We start from the raw sequence: 21,296 nt of genomic DNA, 5'->3' as shown, positions 1-21,296 counted from the left end.
TCTTAACTTTTTTACGAAACGGCCATACTCTACGAAACACCGTAAAACCTGTTGCATAAAGGCCGTGACCTACTTCGTAAATATTTGGAAAATCTAGGTATGACGTCATACATGAATGAAAATAGTGCCGGATCTCAGCACGAAATGCAGAAGAATGGTGACAATAATGAAAGCGATTAAAGTTCCAGTGTACTGAAATGTGTGAATCACGTTGTCTGGATAAGTGGTTCAAATCACCTTGAATTGATAGCGGCTTTAGAAAACCTTTCGTACTTTTCAATATTCATGCGCCCTCCCACATCAAGCGGCGGTCGGCTTGGTAAACAACATCGATCGTGGCATCTTGGGAGTGTGGGATATTCTAAGATCATAGATAATTTGCCCTCACTATGGGTTTCAGTCGATATTCTACATAAATTTGCATAGAACTGAGTGCACTGTATCCGTCTAGAACAGTGCTGTAGCTGCTACTGCCACCTTTCGCCAATTAAGTAAGCTGAGATTTGTACACTCGCCGTCCGGTGGTTGCTAGGTAGGACACGAAAGTAAACAACATTCCAAAGAAGAATTTCAAGACAAGTGTCCAGCTTGGCTTGCAAGATCGAACAAGATCATCATTTGGTGGCTGAAAATGAAGAATTAAGATAACCAGGGCCCAGACTAACAAGTAAGTTTTCTATTATAGCGAATGGTTAGTGAACAATTGTCGGTTCATTGGCAGCACACTGCTCACTGCTCAGCCCTTTCAGACCAATCGTGAGCTTTTTCAATAGTTAATGGTTAAAGCTAATGCCGCTACAATTCCTGATCTATATTTTCTTTTGGTGTATTTTGAATTTGGCATCGTGTTTATTAGCCTCAGCCCTCAATTACTCGCAACATTCCAATGTTCTGTCGCTTTTTTCTTCACCATTATCTACAATTAGGTATGTTGAAATGCCATATCATATTGATATGGTGTCAGGTGTCTTCTCATTAAAATCATTTAAATATCCACAAAATTACGTTTAATTATATATTTGCAAGCAACATGCTTTCGCCAGTGGCGGTTCTTCCATTGAGGCACTTGAGGCAGTGCCTCACCAGCTTTTGGGTAAAAAAGCTTTTATTGGGTGTTGCTTCCTTAATTTCATTCATGGCTTAGGCCATATAGCTTCCATGAATCGGCACAGCAATGCTGCTACCTTGGATGCTTACCATGCTACATAATAGTTGCCAATTTGGTGGCCTAATGCTTTTGTATGGGAGAATCAAGTGAGGCACAGCCTTGCCGAAAATAGCCAAGATCGATTTATTGTGATTTTAAATATGAAACTGTAGATTATGTTCAGTATTTTTGGTAAGGTCTTACCGTGCTAGAAATGAAAAAATAATTTTATATTAAATAGTTAAGGGATTTGTCTTATTATGCCTTACTTTTTTTTTCTTAAAAAATGTTGAAAGTGCCAAAGGGAGCAGCGACCTCCGTTGGAAAAACTTGGGCTGTGAAACAGTGCCTCACAGCCTAAAGACTAAAAACCTAGGCGTTTTTGATATGGCACATCGGCAGCTCACTTAGATCGAGTACGTTTTTGGCGCGGTTACGACAATCAGTAATTCCATCGGTAAGCAATGCACAATGCCCCAATCATTGCAAGACATATCGTCACGTAAAGTGGGCCAAGGTGTCATGTATATTTTATTGCTATACAAAAGTAGTAGGAATATATTCCGCGGGTATTGTTGTACCTACTAAAGTTATAAGTCCATATACGAGTGCCTCACCTGAATTCTAACCCAAGCGCCGCCACTGGCTTTCGCGCGTTGAATTAGTAGGCACAAAACAGAATGCATTTAAGCTAGGTATTGCAAGATGAATGCCTACCTATTCGTCTGTGGGCTTGCGTGATATTTTTCAGTTTCAAACGTAGGTAAGCATTAAGGGCATATCAGCATAGCATCTAGATACCTACTGGACTATTCTGAATCTGCCAGTGAATTGCTGATTACTTTCAATTCACAGGCTTTAATTAAATGACATGGCTAATTAAATTTAATTAAATGGCACTGGCTAAAATTGGCTAATTAAATTTAATTAAATGCACTGGCTAAAACTGGCTTTAAAAAGTCAACTTTACCAGTATAGCAGGGCACAGTCACAGACCTTTATGCTTGCATTCAAAGAAGGCTGAGAGCGAGGAGATACATGGTGTCATAAAAAGTTCATTATTCGCTCGATTTACTTTTTCCGCCCCTGTTCTGTCTATATGTATCGCCTCTTTCCTGATTCCCTCAGTCCTCTCTCCTATTTCATGCTCTCTGTCAGCCACTTTGCCTTCGAAAATGATCTCCTCTCAATCCATTCGTTCTAGTCTTTCTGATACTTACCAACATCTTTATTTCTGTTTCAGGAATTTCTATCCGACTTCGTGGAGGAGTCTTCTGACCACGGCATTCGGCTGTTCTACATGAAGGTTGAAGAATCCCGCTGGGTTCAGCCGACAGAGGGCTCTGATAAATCGCCGATAGATGGCGGCTGCTACGCCAAGAGTCACTACCTTCGTTGAAATCGTCCTATCAGCAGCTTCTTATCCCGGTGTTGGCGCACTCGGGAAAAGTGAGGCTGTGCAAGCTCAGCATCATTTGTTCCCTTTTTTTAAAAAGCGCTCTTCGTGTTACGATTACAGTGACATGTCAAGTTTACGTGGGTCTCTAGCTCAACTTGAATCGCGGCCGTATTGGTGCACAGACGTTCTCTGAATACGTATGGTACATACGTGCTAGAATCTGAGGCGAGTGTGTTTGGATGTTCACTAAAATCGTCAACGGAATGTGGGAACCAGAAATAAACATCGACACGGCTGATATGTTTGATGACTAATGCGTCTGCAGTTCCTCAAACGAGCTACGAGCGTGGTCTAACGTCAGTCACCACCGTTGTAGTACAATTGTCGGGTACGACTATGCTTATATCATGCTATCGCATTGGTTGAGAAATGATGAGAGGTGCGGTTGCAGTCTTTCTATAAATTGTTCGAGGATAAGAAAGCATCAGTGTGTTAAGGAGTTACCTTCATATGCATTCATAACTGTATAAGGACTCAAAAAGTTGGAATTCGGCGTCAAACAGCTGCAATAGCCGACTTTCGGCTAAAATCTAAGAAGCCCACCCCCTCCGTAGAATATTTTACGATTTTTACACATTTGGCGCATCTGCGACATTTTCTGCGCGTTTCGGTGAACTACTTTTTCTTAAATCTTAACTTATATGCAACAGAAACCCCCAAAAGTTACGTCACGTGCTGGAGTAAATTCCTTGCTCTCCGTACTATTTTCAAGACCTTTGTGAAACAGATTGGCGTAGAATAAGTACGATTCTAAGACAATTCGTAAAATATCCGGTGTCGTAAGTTTTATGCAATAGCGCTCAGGCCTCAGTGTAGAAAAGAAAGGGTGTCAGGACAGTATCAGAGCACAAGGATGGCAGAACACAAGAGTTACACATGTGTATCCCCCTACACCCCTCCCCCGCCCCCTCCCAGCTTTCAACTTTAAAACTCAACACTGACGGCAGTGGAACAATTGTGCAAATACACATACGCACGTGGCATACGTGAACCAGCATTCACACAGCGTGCGAAGGTGGGCGCGGAATTGGAACAATGTCGATCCGTCGTGCACTAACAGGTCGGCAGGTCACCTAAGTATCAGGGCGGCAGGTCGCACCCGTATTCAGCGAGGTTGCTCGGCGGCCCGTACACACGCTTCGGGCACTTAGGAACGTTATAGGAGACGAAGCTCTGCCTGAGGCGGTCGGTCCTCGGGGATTCTACACTCTACAGGCTCGCCAGCGTACCAACGGAAGACTGGGCAGGACGTTTGGTGAATATTCGTCTGCGGAGGTCGACGACTGGCGGTCTCAGGGACGAGGGGCCCTGGCGGACCGGTCGGCGCGGCCCAAGTGCATCGCACAGCGTCTCAGCCCCTGATCCTCGTGCGGTGCCGCCAGTTCCGGAGATGTGCCTGGGGCGTGCATGAAAAGGGTTGCCGGTGGGCGGTGCCTCATGAGGTGCGGCGGTCAGAGATGGGGGCTCAGCTTAGAAGCAGGGAGAGGCGTGGCACTGCAGGTGGAGGGCGATGCAGGGCTTGTATGTGCCGCAAGTTCTGCCGGTTGCGCAAGATGATGCGGCCGGACACGTGCACCGTGACGAGATATTGGTCACGCGGCATCGTTTCCACCACCACGCCGGTGCGGCCCCATCGTTTGCCGTGTGGGCCAGACTGGTTCTGGAGAAGCACCGTGGCGCCGGGGACCACTGACCAGTGGTGGCAGTTGGCGAGTATGTGGAGTCAGTACGTCCACGTGCTTGGCGAAACGGAGTCGTAGGGCCTCCTCCTGAATTCCTGATGTGCCCATGCCTTGCGGCTTGCGTCAATCTACCACTGCCTCTAAATCGTTATCCATGCTCACCTTCCGACCTGAGAATATGGTGACATGTTAATTGCTTGCGGTTAGTTTAGCTGTAAAGTAGTTGATGCCTGTTGAGTCATTTATGAAACATGAAATAAGTGGCAAATATACCGTATACCTTTTGTATAAGAGGCCCCTTATGTGCTCAAACAAATGTTAAAAACAGTTATCCTAATTTCGTAGCATTGTTCCGTTAATTCGGGGACAGGACTATTCCACTGCAAGCCCTTCGCTATCCCCTACTTCAACAGCATATTTACGTCTGGACAACGAGTTGCGTTGGAGAGGCCGGAAATAGTGGCGATTTCAGGACCGCAAGAATGGACCGTCATTGAAATGATTCTTTTTTAAACCGTGCACTGTTTTCGGCCGGAATTTAATAGTTACTACAAAATATTTTGTAATTACGTTTCCACCAAGAATGAATGCCATCAGGGCTAAATTTTTAATACTATTGCATATTGTCAAGAAGCATATAGTGCTGTTATATTGCAGTTTAAGCGCGTTTGTTACAAAATATGAAGCGAATAAGCGTCAGTGTAATTCATCAACAGTGCCAGAAGTTAACTTGAGGGAAAGCTATTATGCTAATTGCTCTTGTCCGTCCACTAAAATTTATTAAATATTTTGCTTTGTGTATTCCAAAAGGAGAGGGAACTATTTCATTTGTGCCTTCATGTCAGAATTGAAGGTGGATCATTAAATTTTCAACGCAGTTTACAAACAAGCATTTGGTCTTTCTCGTTTATAAGCAGTGGCTAAGAAAAGGTTGATCAATCCTGAAGTTCAGTCATCGCAAGGCAGTCATCGTACCTCAACTTGGCAGCAAGATCCCCCAAGGACAGAGGATATATTGTATACATGTCCTGTAAATCAAAACAAACAAGCATTTGGTCTTTCTCGTATATAAGTAGTAGCTAAGAAAAGGTTGATCAATCCTGAAGTTCAGTCACCATACCTCAACTTGGCAGCAAGATCCCCCAAGGACAGAGGATATATTGTAAACCTGTCCTGTTAATCAAAACATTTTTGTGCCTTCAAAGGCTTAAGTTATCTGTGGTGTGTTCGGAGTTAGGCTATATGGCCGTTTTTGTTGTATGTTTATGTGGAGATTGAATATAACTGTGACCATGTGCTCAGGGCCTCCTCTAACATACCCACTGGGTGGGCAAATGCCCACCCAGTCACCACAATTGCCCACCCAGTGGCGTCGATTTGCCCACCCAGAAGTGAGAAGCAAATGCAAAAATTCTGGTCCGGCCGGACGTCCGGTACTACCTTTCTGGTCTTAAGCAAACTGGAGGCTGTTTGAAGGTCAAAAAAAAAAGTTTTCTGGTTGCCCGATATTCAGGGGCGTAGTCAGAATTTCCTCAAGGAGGGGGCCAAACGCACAGGGGCCCAAAATAACCCCCTAAAAATCCAAAAAGCCATCTGGTTGGATCCAATATTTTTTTTGGAGGGGGCCCAAATAAATAGAAAAATATTTATTAACAAAAAATATTAGAACTGAGGGGGTAAGCAGTCCATGGGCCCTGTTAGATAGGCCCACGAATAGCTTCATAGAGTCGCCAGTCGGTTTTGAGGGCGGTCTGAGGGCCCGTAGGTCGGATAAGGGTTCTTCAGACCGTCACAGGCCCCTACAGCGCATGAGAGCCTCGTAAGCCGTCTGAGGGTCATATAAGCCGCCTAAGGGCCACTAAGACCGACAAAAGCCCTCCTTGCACTTGCAGATGCCCAGTCATGCCGACGGAGGGCTCTCTCAGACAAACTAAGGACCCGTTCAGGTCATTTGAGTGCCTCCTCAAACCGATAGGGGCCCCTCAGATCGACAATGGATCCGATCCGAGCTCCCTCAAACCGATATAGGGTCAGACCAACAGTCGGAACGCATTGATTCTGTTTACACACCGTTGGACCCAAGTTGGACCCATCCCATCCAACTGGCCCCCTGGTTTCAATAGGGCCCCAAGGCTCTAAAATTGGGGCTCTCTTGGCCAAAGTATAACTACTCAGCTGTGTCAAAGGATCTGCTGCAGGGGCCTTTGCGTCACCAAGGGCCCACTGTGTCAGCCAGGGCCCCTATAGAATAAGGACCCCTGGCTTCCAGGGGGGGGCATGGTCCCTTTGGCCCCCTCCTTGGCTATGCCACTGCAGGTGACAAGCGTTCTTCCAGGCGACCAGGGGGCAGGGGCCAGGCGACCAGGCCCCCAGGCGACTAGCCCCCAAGCGACCGGGGCCCTCTAGGCGACCAGGGGCCCCAGGAAACCGGGGGTCATCGGATGAGTGCAGGGGCCCATTGGGTCATCAGAGGGCCACAGAAATGAAACTTCGATATCAATTTTCTTCCGAGTAAAAGACGTTTTATCCAGTGTTTGAAAAAAAATATCCCGGGGCCTGAGGGGCTCCCCCATGGCGCGTTTTGCGCTCAAGGGAGGGGGCCATTGCCCCCGTGGCCCCTCCCCCTTGGCTACGCCCCTGCCGATATTGTTATTCATGGACAAAGCCAGCTAAATCCCTAAATACGGCTGAGCTAAACAAATAAGCAAGAATTATTACCGGTTCGGGTAGCCTTTACTACAATGTATTATGTTAGTTAGCCCTCGCCCGGTGAGGGGGGTTGATGCACCCCCCTAAGGTTTTTCACAAATAACGTAAAAACGGCGGCGCTCAAATTTAGCATACCCTCTGGGCCTCTGGGGCAACCTTTTGGCACTTGTCCTAAAAATTTCAGGTCTCTAGTCTTTTCAGGTCAGGTCACCAGGTCCCAAACCCCGTACAAGGTCAGGGGAAAATTGGACTATGTAGTTTAGCGGCAACCGAATGCCAGAGTTTTTCGTTGATAGCGTGAGTTCTATAGCACGTAGCGCTACCAAATTTAACCCTCGCATGTGTAGGGGGGTCGGATGGACCCCCCATGGTTTTTCGCGAATAACTCGCGTAAAAAGCGGCCGATCGCAATGAAACTTTCAGTACCCTCGCATTGATCAATTTTACACCTACCCTGAAAATTTCATGACCCTGACCCAAATGACCTTTGACCTGTGACCTCTTTTCCGAGACCATGTTTGGCCGGAATCGCGATTCCGCGTATGTCGGCTCGCATTAGCCGCGCGTTTGCAAGCTTTTCGTGGTTTCAAACGTTCAAACATATGATTTGATGTTGCTCCCATGCATTAGGGTGGGTGTCAAGGTCACCTGAAGGTCAGGTCAGGTCATTGACCTTTGGTGACCTCGGGTGACCTCGGTTCACTTTTTCGAGTTTTACATGTTTCTAGGCTAGTTTGTGGAGCTGAATTCCAATTTAGCAACCATTTGAACATTTACGAAGTAGTTTTGGTGCCTTCGTAACATGTTACGAAGCTGTCAGAGGCGGTTGACAGGTACTACGAACACCCGTCACAACCCCTACTGGTTGACCTGACCTGACCTGACCCGACCTGGTCTAAATGCTTAAAGACATCATCTGTGATCAAAACTAACACGATATTCGTGATCAGCACCCCGAAAAACCCCTTAGCAGCCACACTTTACGACTTTCTAATAGGTCCCGATTTTCCCGACTTTGGGTCATTGACCTGACCTGGAAGGTCAACCAATGACTTAGGACCTTAAAATTAGGTATCATCGGCTTCCTCTCGTCACGGGCAACACGCTCGTTTTTTTCCGCGAAGCTCTAGCTTGATCAGGGGCCAAACGGCAAGGGGGGGGGGGTCCAACCGACCCCCCCCCCTACACATTAGAAGCTGGCAAACGCCGCACACATGCGAGGGTTAAGACACGACTTGGAGCATCTGTTTGTCACTTGGCCTTGGAGTTTTAGGTTCTAGTGACCCGAGGCCAGGTCACAAGGTCACAAAAACTGGTACATTGTCAAAATAGCAAGAATACCGAATAAGAATACCTACCTACCACGCAGTTTGCGGAGGGCTGTACATGTAACTCTGGAACGAATCGCTCGAGCATCGCTAACCATAAAACATACGACAAAAGTTAACTTTGCAAACTATCATCTTATTTCCAATAACGGCACTGCTTATTTCGCCTCACCCCCGCCCCCCCCCCCCCGCGGTAACAGGTTTTGAAATTGGTTGAACCTCAAAATAGTGGCTGGATTCGCCCTTGGGCAGGGGAGTAGCGAAAATTCTGCCCACCCAGTGAAAAATCCTTAGAGGAGGCCCTGCATGTGCTTGTTTGTATACTTACGGTCAGACAGGGAACAGCACATTCACATAACATACTCACCTAGCACCTAACTCATAGCTGTACCCTGCAGGATCTGTACTTGTTCATGTCTCGAGCATTAACAAAGCACTAAAGTAGCTTAGTAATCATTTCCCACATTTTCTGAGCATCTAACATGACATACAGCAGTGCAGAGCAGCTTCAGAGAAGAAACACTTTAAATGCACAGACTCACACCAGCCACCCAATGAGCCAGTTCCTCAGTTGACTGTTTCCCTGGACACAGCTTGGCAATGTGAGCTAACTTTTGGCAAGTTGAAGGTTAGCAGGTAAGATTGAGTTAGGGTGAGTACCTACCCATAACTGGGTGCTACTGCCATGCAGGTCTTGGGTAGGCTGCAAATATGTGTGATGATTGAGGTTAAGTCATCTGTCAGGTTAGTCAGGTTCAGGTATGTTCATTGCTCAGGTCACATTTTTATGGACATTTGGCAAATTAAAAAACTAACAATCTGATCTAAGCTAACCCGACTAAACATACACAACTACTGACTATAGGAACTGAGCACCTACCTACTTGTGCCTACATCTCATACCATGCCAAAGTAGAGTTCCTTGGTGGAAGATTACCCTCAGTACTTTTTATCCCAGCCCTGTGAAGAAAACTAATACTTCTAAGCTCTGAGTCACTGCTGGCCATCCACAGGAAGAAACGCTGAGACTGGGAGTTTTGCCATTGTATATTGGACCAATAATGACTATCACAAATGACTATGAACACATAATATGATCACATCATTGCATGGATTGTCACATTGACAATTTTACTACAATCCTTTTTTCAAGAAATACAGTGATGGTGATTAACATCAAAATCAACATAAAGTGGATTTAGTGATCCAAGCTTTCTCCTCCAATAGCAATGGAATGATCACATGTTTCATTCGCCAGACACTGAGTACCTGATGCACATTACAATCTGCATAGCTTCTAAGCATAGTAAAACTGCCCAAGTCCATTCATTCTAGATTTTAACTTGATAGTTCGCACTAATTTATCTTGCTGTTGTAAGTTATCATTCAATATTCATACCAATACATCAATATGCGCTCATCAGTAAACATTTTCAGGCATGATCCTGCTCAGAGTGCTCTTCAGTATTGCTCCAAGGTCTGCAATATTATAGCTTGTTTTTGGACAATAAGCTCTTTTAATTTTACTTTTTCTTGCTGATATATGAGCCCGATCAACTTGCGTTTATCAACCAAAATTTCATAACTTGTTCAACTTGATATTGATATTGCTCAGTAGTCAGGACCTCTGTCAGCCTCCTGGATACTTCAGATTGTTTTCAGTCAACATGCTTCTTAAATATGATATGAGGATTCAAAACATCCAACAAAACGACGTACAAGAGCAAGAAAACCACCAGATAAACTAAAAAATGGCCTTGGAACAGAGCCAAGTGGTGCTCCATTTGTTTGTTTACAATGATTGTAGTGCTGATGTATTTTTAGGACTCTGAACGTCGGCTTATAAAAAATGAAACGTTTTTACAGAAGTTGTAAGGCAAGTAATATTTATCTGAAAGAACTAAAATATTCAAAAGCCAAACACTATGAAATACATGAATCGGAACGAAAAAGTAACCCAAAAATCCAGCCTAATCACCGGCTCCTAAAACTGCAACACAATCAGCACTTTTCCCCGCAACTCGTTGTCCAGACGTAAATATGCACTTCAACAAACACTAGCGTAATTTAAGCTGAATGTTAAAATTCCGTTGACCTGTCAAGTCTTTGGAGGTCGCATCAGCATGATCATTGATCATTAGTTATATTCCGAAAGACTGATAGGGGTCGAATACAGCTTGTCAAATGGCAGTGGCGACTTGAGCGACTTTTCGATTAAAGGAAATAGTTCACTTTTTAACATGGGTTTTGAACTGGAATAGCAGTTCCGTAGCTTGGGCTGAGACGAGCATAAATCAGGAGCTTTTACAGCCCAACGATCACCCTAGGCAAAGATATTCTATTTCTCGTCCCGAAAAAGGTGTCTTGCGTTGAGGATGTGTGCCTTGCATATATTTCCATCCAGTATGAAAAGAGCATGGGTCCCGAAAATTCTTCAGAAACTAGAGAAATTATCTACGAGAACTCGAGAGAAATTCTCGTACTGATCAATTAGGACATTCAGGGGAACATTATCAGCATATTATCAGATCGAGCAGATCGCCCAAATGCCGGTGGCTGCGATAATTTCTCTGTTTCTGAAGAATTTTCGGGACCCATGCTCTTTTCATACTGGATCGCGTGTGCCTTACAGAAACTGAAAAGTTCTCCCTATATCAAAATATAGAAAATAATATTTTGTTATAAAAAGGTTTTATTTTCTTTACTGATTATTTTGAACATAAAAAGTCATAAATCCGTTGCAAAAAAATAATTTCGTGAAAGTGAACTATTTCCTTTAAGCAGCTTTTTAACCGAGCCAGATATGTTTTGTGACGGACGCGCCATAGTTGGCGCGTTAAAGGGACCCTCCCACCTTAACATTAGATTTGAGTTGAGATAGCCAAAATGGGGTCCCTGGCTCACAATTACCGGTTTCGGCACTCACAACATCGAGAAATGCCTTAAATCGGAAATATTGAATTTCAAAATTGCAGCATTTTGATTCAGAGGGGCTAATGCATAGGAATACCGCATATTTACGTCTGGACAACGAGTTGCGGGGAAAAGTGCTGATTGTGTTGCAGTTTTAGGAGCCGGTGATTAGGCTGGATTTTTGGGTTACTTTTTCGTTCCGATTCATGTATTTCATAGTGTTTGGCTTTTGAATATTTTAGTTCTTTCACACCAGTATAGCGCCTTTTGGGGCGACTAACGGAGCGAGCGAGGGGGTGAGTCTTGCACGTGCGAAATTTCGAGGGGGTACCTCCAACTGACTTGTGCAGGGCACCCTACTGACTGGTCTCTAGCGATGTGCCAAATTTGGGCACAATCGGCCCAGCCGTTCTCGAGATCTGGAAGCGGCACCCTGCACGTGCGCACGTGCAAAATGGGTCCCAACTGACTTGTGCACGGCACCCTAGTAACCGGTCCCTAACTGTGTACCAAATTTGAGCGCAATCGGTCGAGCCGTTCTCGAGATCTGGAAACGACCCCTGCACGTGCGCACGTGCAGCGGCACCCCAACTCTGGCACATGGATATGCAGTGCCTAGTGGGTGCCTACCTACATGCCAACTTTCAGCGCAATCGGCCAAGTAGTTACCGAAATATTGCAACAATTACAAAAGTGACACCTCTTCGTTTTGCACGTGGCACGTGCATAAGGGGTCACCCACATGCATCGGGAATAGTCCAATACTTGGTAGAAGGAATGAAGCTACCCTACAAAAATTACCGCATGTAAATCGGTCAAGTGGTTGCTGAGATATAAGCCTCGCAAAAGCGTCCGCACGGCCGGCCGGCCGGCCGGCCGGCCGCTCATACTCAGAAATTTCCGTTATTCTACGTAAGACTCCGCTCGCTTCGCTCGCTCCGTAATAAATATTACTTGCCTTACAACTTTTGTAAAAACGTTTCATTTTTTATAAGCCGACTTTCAGAGTCCTAAAAATTCATCAGCACTACAATCATTGTAAACAAACAAACGGAGCACCACTTGGCTCTGTTCCAAGGCCATTTTTTAGTTTATCTGGTGGTTTTCTTGCTCTTGTACGTCGTTTTGTTGGATGTTTTGAATCCCTTAAGATTGACTTATATCATATTTAAGAAGCATGTTGACTGAAAACAATCTGAAGTATCCAGGAGGCTGACAGAGGTCTTGACTGCTGAGCAATATCAATATCAAGTTGAACAAGTTATGAAATTTTGGTTGATAAACGCAAGTTGATCGGGCTCATATATCAGCAAGAAAAAGTAAAATTAAAAGAGCTTATTGTCCAAAAACAAGCTATAGTATTGCAGACCTTGGAGCAATACTGAGAGCACGCTGAGCAGGATCATGCCAGAACAGTGGTCGGCAGGTCATTCGGGGTCGTGCCCAGTGCTGCCAGATTTGGAGGATTTCCGCAAATCTGGAGGATTTTGAACTCTATTTGCGGACAAATTTCGCTTTTGGAGGATTTTTGATTCTGGAGGAAAATCTGGAGGATTTGTCGCCCGATTATTATATTCAATTTCATGGAAAAATATAACACATTCAAGACTAAAAAGGCATTTTCCTGCTCAGCGTCACCCTACCCGTTAGGATAGTCACGTCCTTTATCACCGTGAGACTGCAGAATGTCTCAGTCTGTAGCTATATCTACGAGGGTACCATACTACTGGCGGATCTAAGGGGGACATTTGGGGCAAATGCCCCGGTACCCTTGCAGCGCCCGAACTCGACGAAAATTTTCGTTTTTTTTTTAAGATAAAACGAAAACTAAACAACTTTTTTGAGAAAAAGTATCTTTTAAACTGCACAGCAGTGCGAAAGGATTCAAAATCCGATGAGTTTTTAGAATTTGGTGAAACTTTTTTTGGGGGTATAGCCCCCCGCAGCGTCCAAGACCGCCTTTCTATATCTATCAATAGGATTTGGAGGAATCTGGAGGATTTCTGTAACTGATCTGGAGGATTACAGCCTTCCCCATCTGGCAGCACTGGTGCCCCCTTTTTGGGCGCCAGGCAGGGCCATTACCCCCACCTACCAGACCCCATTGCTGACACAACCAAGTTTACTGAAATTATATACCGTCCTGGAACTCTTTGGGTATTTGTGCATTTCCAATGCATCAAGTTTAAAACATGACACTTCCTCCACAAAACATTTAATGCCTATATCCCAGTAGCGGCGGAACACCTTCAATTAAGGGGGAGGGGGGGGGCACTGCTGACTTTTGGTCCCATTCTTTCCATGCAACGCCCATAGGGCTAATGTTAAAATGCAAAAATCAAAGGGTGCACGGTGCCCCGGTGCCCTCCCCGTTCCGCCGCCTATGCTATATCCCATTTAACCCTTGTACGTATAGGGGCGGCGGGTGGTTTTTCGTTAAAAGCTCACGTAAAAGGCATTGGATCACGACCAAATTGTACCCTCGAGCCCATCATATTTTTTTTACCAGCCCGGAAAATATCATGACCTGAGACCAGTTTTACTAACAGAAAAATAACCGCCTGCCGTAATTTTTGCCTCAAGACCGCTTCACATACGGAGCGTAAACGCGATGGGCTCGTAGGCGGATAGGGCTGTTTACGCTCCATATGTTTACGCTCCATACCGTTTACGCTCCATATGTGAAACGATTTTTAGGCAAAAATTCCGGCAGGCGGCTATTTTTCTGTTGATAAAACTGGCCTCTGGACCCATAATGACCGTTGGCTTATGAGCTTTTTCTGGAGATCATCTTGAGACATAAACGCTCACTTTAAGGAGTTATAGCGGGTCCCGATTTTCTCGACACTTGTCATTGCCCTCTTGAATGAGACGGAATGACCAAGGACCTTAAAAATGAGCAGCAGCGGCTTCCTATTGTCATGGGTAGCACGCTCGTCTTTTTTATGCACAGCTCCATATCAGAGTTCGAGAGGCCGCGGGGGTCCGATCGACTCCTCCCCCTTACGTTAGCGGCTGTTGAAACGCCAACAGACGGGCGACGGTCAAAAGTTGCAGCTGCTTTTGTACGACTGTACGGAGGGGTGAGATGGTGAGGCGAGCAGGTACGTGAAAATTGGTATCTAATCAATGTGTGCTGACTGCTGTGCCTTTGGCCTGGGCTAATCTTTGAACCCTGGGATGCAACAGTCACGATGGCTCCATCATTGGAGCTACAAACTCTAAAAAGATAGGCTTTCTCAGAATCCCTCATTACCCCCACCGAAAGGGCTCCATTACCCCCAAAGGGGGCATGCCCCACCATTTGCCGACCCCTGTGCCAGAAAATGTTGACTGATGAGCGCATATTGATGTATTGGTATGAATATTGAATGATAACTTACAACAGCAAGATAAATTAGTGCTAACTATCAAGTTAAAATCTAGAATGAATGGACTTGCAGGCAGTTTTACTATGCTAAGATGCTATGCAGATTGTAATGTGCATCAGGTACTCGGTGTCTGGCAAATGAAACATGCGATCATTCCATTGCTACTGGAGGAGAAAGCTTGGATCACTAAATCCACTTTATGTTGATTTTGATGTTAATCATCATCACTGTATTTCTTGAAAAAAGGATTGTAGTAAAATTGTCAATGTGACAATCCATGCAACAATGTGATTATATTATGTGTTCATAGTCATTCGTGATAGTCATTATTGGTCCAATATACATACAATGGCAAAGCTCTCAGTCTCAGCGTTTTTCCTGTGGATGGCCAGCAGTGACTCAGAGCTTAGAAGTATTAGTTTTCTTCACAGGGCTGGGATAAAAAGTACTGAGGGTAATCTTCCACCAAGGAACTCTACTTTGACATGGTATGAGATGTAGGCACAAGTAGGTAGGTGCTCAGTTCCAATAGTCAGTAGTTGTGTATGTTTAGTCGGGTTAGCTTAGATCAGATTGTATTTGCCAAATGTCCATAAAAATGTGACCTGAGCAATGAGCATACCATACCTGAACCTGACTAACCTGACAGCTGACCTAACCTCAATGTCAATCATCACACATATTTGCAGCCTACCCAAGACCTGCATGGCAGTAGCACCCAGTTATAGGTAGGTACTCACCCTAACTCAATCTTACCTGCTAACCTTCAACTTGCCAAAAGTTAGCTCACATTGCCAAGCTGTGTCCAGGGAAACAGTCAACTGAGGAACTGGCTCATTGGGTGGCTGGTGTTGAGTCTGCGCATTTAAAGTGTTTCTTCTCTGAAGCAGCCCTGCACTGCTGTATGTCATGTTAGATGCTCAGAAAATGTGGGAAATGATTACCTACTAAGCTACTTTAGTGCTTTGTTAATGCTCGAGACATGAACAAGCACAGATCCTGCAGGGTACAGCTATGAGTTAGGTGCTAGGTGAGTATGTTATGTGAATGTGCTGTTCCCTGTTTGACCATAAGCATACAAACAAGCACAGGGTCACAGTTATATTCAATCTCCACATAAACATACAACAAAAACGGCCATATAGGTAGCCTAACTCCGAACACACCACAGATAACTTAAGCCTTTGAAGGCACAAAAATGTTTTGATTAACAGGACAGGTTTACAATATATCCTCTGTCCTTGGGGGATCTTGCTGCCAAGTTGAGGTATGATGACTGAACTTCAGGATTGATCAACCTTTTCTTAGCCACTGCTTATATACGAGAAAGACCAAATGCTTGTTTGTTTTGATTTACAGGACATGTATACAATATATCCTCTGTCCTTGGGGGATCTTGCTGCCAAGTTGAGGTACGATGACTGAACTTCAGGATTGACCAACCTTTTCTTAGCCACTGCTTATAAACGAGAAAGACCAAATGCTTGTTTGTAACCTGCGTTGAAAATTTAATGATCCACCTTCAATTCTGACATGAAGGCACAAATGAAATAGTTCCCTCTCCTTTTGGAATACACGAAGCAAAATCAAAATATTTAATAAATTTTAGTGGATGGACAAGAGCAATTGGCATAGCTTTCCCTCAAGTTAACTTCTGGCACTGTTGATGAATTACACTGACGCTTATTCGCTTTATATTTTGTAACAAACGCGCTAAAACTGCAATATAACAGCACTATATGCTTCTTGACAAAATGCAATAGTATTAAAAATTTAGCCCTGATGGCATTAATTCTTGGTGGAAACGTAATTACAAAATATTTTGTAGTAACCAATAAATTCCGGCCGAAAACAGTGCACGGTTTAAAAAAGAATCATTCCAATGACGGTCCATTCTTGCGGTCCTGAAATCGCCACTATTTCCGGCCTCTCCAACGCAACTCGTTGTCCAGACGTAAATATGCAGGAATACCCCTCTGAATGTGTGACGTCAGCGCAGATATCTAACGATTTTTAAATGTTTGACTAAAACATTTTGTAGCACGCGGTGGTATATGCTGCTTTGCGCGCAACATCTGCCGCAAACGCCGCACTTCTAAAATAAAGTCGCTAGAAACAGCGGAGATCCCAAGAAAGTAAACAAAAGTACAAGTCTAATATCTTGAAAACCGGTGAATATTTTTCGGTAAAATTTGGTAGATATTCGTTTTAGCTCTTTCTGAACCGAGCGCCATCACTTTCATGCCAATTCATAAACTTTTTTGAAGGTGGGAGGGTCCCTTTAAAAGTCTTTTACTGCTTTTCATATTATAGAGTTCAGTGCTGCTTTTAAAAACATTTAATTCTTTGCAATTTAATTTTTAGGTTTTACCTATTTTGCATTTTGCAATTGTCAACTTTTTTACACTAACTCAGCTATTAACATATTTTATTTGAAGTTGAAGTCACTTCAACTTGACTTGTCCTGGGAATAATCCATGATCACATTTTATTTGATTTTGTTTCATGAATTTTATTTTGGAGTTTGGTTTGCTCTTTTTCAATTTCAATGCAGGAATTAATTGCATCGTATATTTAATAATTCCATTTTTACCCTCCCCCAATAAGGCTATAAGCCACTGTTGCGTAACTGTGTGGGTTCCTTCCCAATTCACAGGCTGCGTCTGTCTGCGTTGTGAAGGCATACGTCCCTGCTTCGCTCAGTGGGCCAGTGCTCTTGGTGTCAAATCCATATGCCGTACATATGTCAGGCCAGGTCTTCAGCGCAGGGGCTAGCTGACACCAGGGATCTAATCCGGCCCCGGGTGCTCTTGAACCATAAAACTAAAAATGGCCCCACCAACTGTCCCTGCTTCCACCACAGCTGCATTGTATATTTGTTTAGCATTTAGCAATTTGCTATTATTTGATCAAGACTTTCCACCTATTGATTTTGTTCAGTAGGTACATTAACATATTAATGTTCATCACTAATATGAGATCACAATTCCCACATAAATGGTAGAAAATTATATTTGGCATAACTTATGCAAACATGATGGTAATAATAATTCATATATCTGTTCTTTTTCCAGGATGTGATGAAGCTGCCATTGTCCTACTGTAATCACTGACCTAACGTCCATACCAACATAATATTGGGAGCTGCAACCCAGAATGGCAGTGCCAGGTGGCCGTGTCGGGGTACCTGGGGGTCTCCAGGACCTAGGCACCATTGACTGGGGAGGAAACGATGTCCCGGAGCAGCCTACATCAACAGAGGGTCTGAGGCAGCAGCAACGGCAACTCATCAGAGGTGAGAATGTGTGAAAAATATGTATGCTTACTGTGTAGTGAATACAATATTGTGTCACTTTCTATCATATTATGCTCCCCTTTGAGCCTCCAGCATGTATGCAAGCATCCTAAATCCTTGGCAAATCCAGGAAGGTTAGGGATGCTGCTATCAGACTTGCATCCTATAAAAGTACCATTTTAACGTTTGCATGAATTAGGCTTTGTCATGCATTGCTGTATAGCTATAACCATTAACCAAAGTCATTTATTCAAGTTGTTTAACATTCTTTCTAAGCAAGGAAGCAATGGTGGAAATCGCCTAAACGTTCCAACTACCTAACTACACAGCATAGCATAACCAATCTATTAATTTTGGGCTATACAGGAGGGCTTGATTACCCCCTATCTGTACCTACTACCTATCCATTAGGTAAGTGTGTAAGGTTGTGTGACACGTGTCGCTGTCTGTCCACAGAGCAGGACGAGGGTTTGGACGTGCTGGCCTCGGTAATATCCCGACAAAGGCAGATGGCCGGCGCCATCGGAGCGGAGATCGAGGAACAAAGCGGTGAGTGATCAATGATTGTTTTTGGTGAGTTCATTAGTAACACCATGAATGAGTGTTACTAATAACACCATGAATGAGTGTTAATTTGTTTCCATTGATCAGTGATCGAGTGTGGATCTGTGAAGGATCCAGAGGGTGAGTGTTGGGTGGTACAATTAATGCGTTTTTAACTTAATGATCAAACATGTCTGCCTATCGTCGAGTAATCGAGGAGAGATGGGTGGTCGTCAGGATCGTAAGGTAATGATGGATCGATGGTAGATCGATTGACATCACAATATTATAATCGAACGATTGCGTCTACGAGTGTGTAGTGACCAGATGGAGCAATGAATGATCGAAAATCAGGTGATAGTGAACTGAGCAGAGATTAGTGACCGATTGGCAGGAAGTCAAGTCAGCTTTCGTGTGCCAGCGTGTCAGGTCTCAGAATATGAGGTGTCAGCCGTCCAGCAGTCGAGTGTCAAAATTTCACGCGTACTCCCCACGTTTCCCACACGCGTAACTCCCCACGTTTTTAACTCGCCCGCCGGCCCGTCCCCACAGCACTGATTGACGACATCTCCGATCTGGCGGAGCGAGGAGCCGCACGGATCGAACACCAGACTCGCCAGGTGCGCCGCGTCGACCGGAAAGAGTCCGGCACATGCTGTGAGTGCAGCTGCCATATAAAGGCAAAACCCATTATGTTAGGATGACCTCTGACTTGAGAAAATGGCCTCTGACCCGACATAATGGTTTTTGCCTTTGCACGGCAGAGTGGGGGGGGGGGGGGGCAAAGGAGATTACTTTGGGACGAATCTCGGAAACCTGTTATGAGTCATTCTATCAATCATGATGCTGGTAGCTGACATGTACAATTTTTCATGAGATGACCAGGCCCTGTTTCACGGCAAGACGCTACAGCGCGCTATGCTTATCGGTGTATTAGGTTTTCATGGAAATATCAACAAACTCTAATGCTGGAGCGTTAGCGTCCGAGATTGTTTGTGTTTCCATCGAAACCCAATACACCGATACGCGTAGCTCGCTGTAGCAACGTGCCGTGAAACGGGGCCGCGGAATGTGAGTTTAGACCGGTTGCTCACAGCTCAACGGTAATAAATTCCGCCATCTCAATCTTCGTAGGTTCCAGCGTTCTTTACTCGATGAGATGACGCTTTTGTATCGCTGCTGTCTGAATCTGCTCAGGTTTCTGATATTTTTCTCTCCACCCGCAGGGTACTGGGTGGTCATAATCGCTCTCATGATAGCCATCGTGGTCATCTTCCTGTGGTGACCTCCCGCCAACGGTCACGTGACTTCTGAGTGGCCAGGTGGACTGTGGCTGATGAGGTCACGTGACTTAGTTGGTCGAGTGGGCAGTGGCTGGACGGGACGTGACATTTCACGATTGGTCGCGTTTAAGTGGTACTGTTGGCTCCAGTGAATGGATGCAAACGACATATCGACACCTTTTTTTTAAACCCCACATCTGCTGCTCTCCCGTGAATTTCCGGGAGGCACGAAAGATCTCCTTTTAAAAGTGTCTAATCGTCCGATCCTGATCAAATATGTGTGTTCGTAGGCCTGTTCTGGTATTGCTTTATCTGCCAAGACAGACAAACTTGAGAAAAATCGTGTGATTGTACCTTTTTTGAAGGTCTCTAACCAGTAACCAACTTGTCTGAAATTCACCGGAGAACAAATGTGGGGTTTAAAAAAAGGTGTCGATATGTGCTGCTAAAGGATGCACCTCGTCTCAAACTAGTTGGCCCTACAACCTGTGAAAACTCAGTAGCGAACAACTTGTTCGAAGGTTGATCACTTTGGCGCTGCGTTTCATATCACCTGATCTCTCCTCGTCCCACACCCACGTTGTAACTGATGGCTAATGGATGGTCGGGCTGAAGTGTGCTGTATGCGCCAAAAGGAAATGTCCTTTCATGACGTCATTGTGATAATCTTGTGACGTCATTGAGATAACGTATTCTTATCGTTTGTAACGGGTGGTAATATTGATGTGTTCCCTGGGCATGTATGTGAATGAGAGCTGTAGAACGCAAATGAGCACGAAGTCTACACGCTTCTGACTGGTATAGACCAAAAGGAATGTGCTTGAATGTCGATCGTAATCGTATGCGTGTAATGGTATCGTGTAGTGATGTCAGTTACGGAAAATCGAAATACCGATACCAAACCAAATACCAATCAAAACCGTGGAGAAATACCGAAACCAAACCAACTTGGAAACATGAGGAAAATACCAACTTTTTACCGATTTCTTAGCCTCTTAAGCATTAGCGAGGGTCCATGATACCAACAAAATACCAAACACATTAGGACTGAAATACCAAATACCGAGTTGGTATCGGTTTGGTATCGGTATACCAACAAGTTGGTATCCGATTGACATCTCTAGTATCGTGTGTCGATGGGTACTTTGTGAATATTTTTGTACTTGTATCGATATGGTTATTGTGACATATAAACAAGGGGGCCTTCCCGGTATTGTGTCGTGTAACATCATGCTGCTGTGTATCGCAATATATTTTAGAACTTGTCTTTGAGGCTCTTATGTGAGCGTTCGGCCCGATTCTTCCATGTGATAGTAATACGAATGGGCCTGTTCTTAAAAACAACGAATACCGACTACTTGCTCACGTAAAAATGACCGCGCCGTTACACAGAAGACGATGATCGGCAAAGATATAAAGGTCGTCAATCGAGCAGCAGATTGATATTCGCGAATCTGCTGCAGGCAGTCAGACATTCGGCCGGGTCAAATATGCTGCTCTAGCAGCGGATTCGTGGATTGTCTATCGGCAACAGTTGCTAGAATGACGGACCGATAAGATGCAACC

The 21,296-nt window shown here is 44.6% G+C and overlaps 1 protein-coding gene and 1 long non-coding RNA gene across 5 annotated transcripts; both read left to right on the top strand.

Annotated features, from left to right (window-relative positions):
• Nucleotides 1-271: 271 nt before the first annotated feature.
• LOC122369445 lies at nucleotides 272-2,841 on the top strand. Its single transcript, XR_006254399.1, has 2 exons — nucleotides 272-667; nucleotides 2,391-2,841. It is a non-coding gene; the product is annotated as an uncharacterized LOC122369445 (long non-coding RNA).
• Nucleotides 2,842-15,621: 12,780 nt separating this feature from the next.
• Nucleotides 15,622-20,997, top strand: LOC122369444 (syntaxin-8-like). 4 transcript variants are annotated; one of them, XM_043344207.1, is made up of 5 exons: nucleotides 15,622-15,639; nucleotides 17,684-17,904; nucleotides 18,361-18,453; nucleotides 19,000-19,104; nucleotides 19,674-20,997. In XM_043344207.1, exons 2-5 carry the CDS (start codon nucleotides 17,766-17,768, stop codon nucleotides 19,730-19,732), a joined length of 396 nt encoding a protein of 131 aa, XP_043200142.1. In that variant the 5' UTR covers nucleotides 15,622-15,639; nucleotides 17,684-17,765; the 3' UTR covers nucleotides 19,733-20,997. The 4 variants fall into 4 exon arrangements, 3 of the variants coding, with proteins under 3 accessions (XP_043200142.1, XP_043200141.1, XP_043200143.1); XM_043344206.1 differs by lacking the exon at nucleotides 15,622-15,639 and adding an exon at nucleotides 16,833-16,876; XM_043344208.1 differs by lacking the exon at nucleotides 15,622-15,639 and adding an exon at nucleotides 17,528-17,548 and having other exon boundaries at nucleotides 19,000-19,067; nucleotides 19,674-20,490.
• The last annotated feature ends 299 nt before the right edge of the window (nucleotides 20,998-21,296 follow it).

This window comes from Amphibalanus amphitrite, unplaced genomic scaffold, assembly GCF_019059575.1.
Source record: "Amphibalanus amphitrite isolate SeventyFive unplaced genomic scaffold, NRLGWU_Aamphi_draft 001036F_arrow, whole genome shotgun sequence".
Taxonomy (NCBI): Eukaryota; Metazoa; Arthropoda; class Thecostraca; order Balanomorpha; family Balanidae; genus Amphibalanus; species Amphibalanus amphitrite.
Note: the sequence above shows the minus strand (reverse complement) of the source record. Positions and strands in the feature narration are given on the sequence as shown.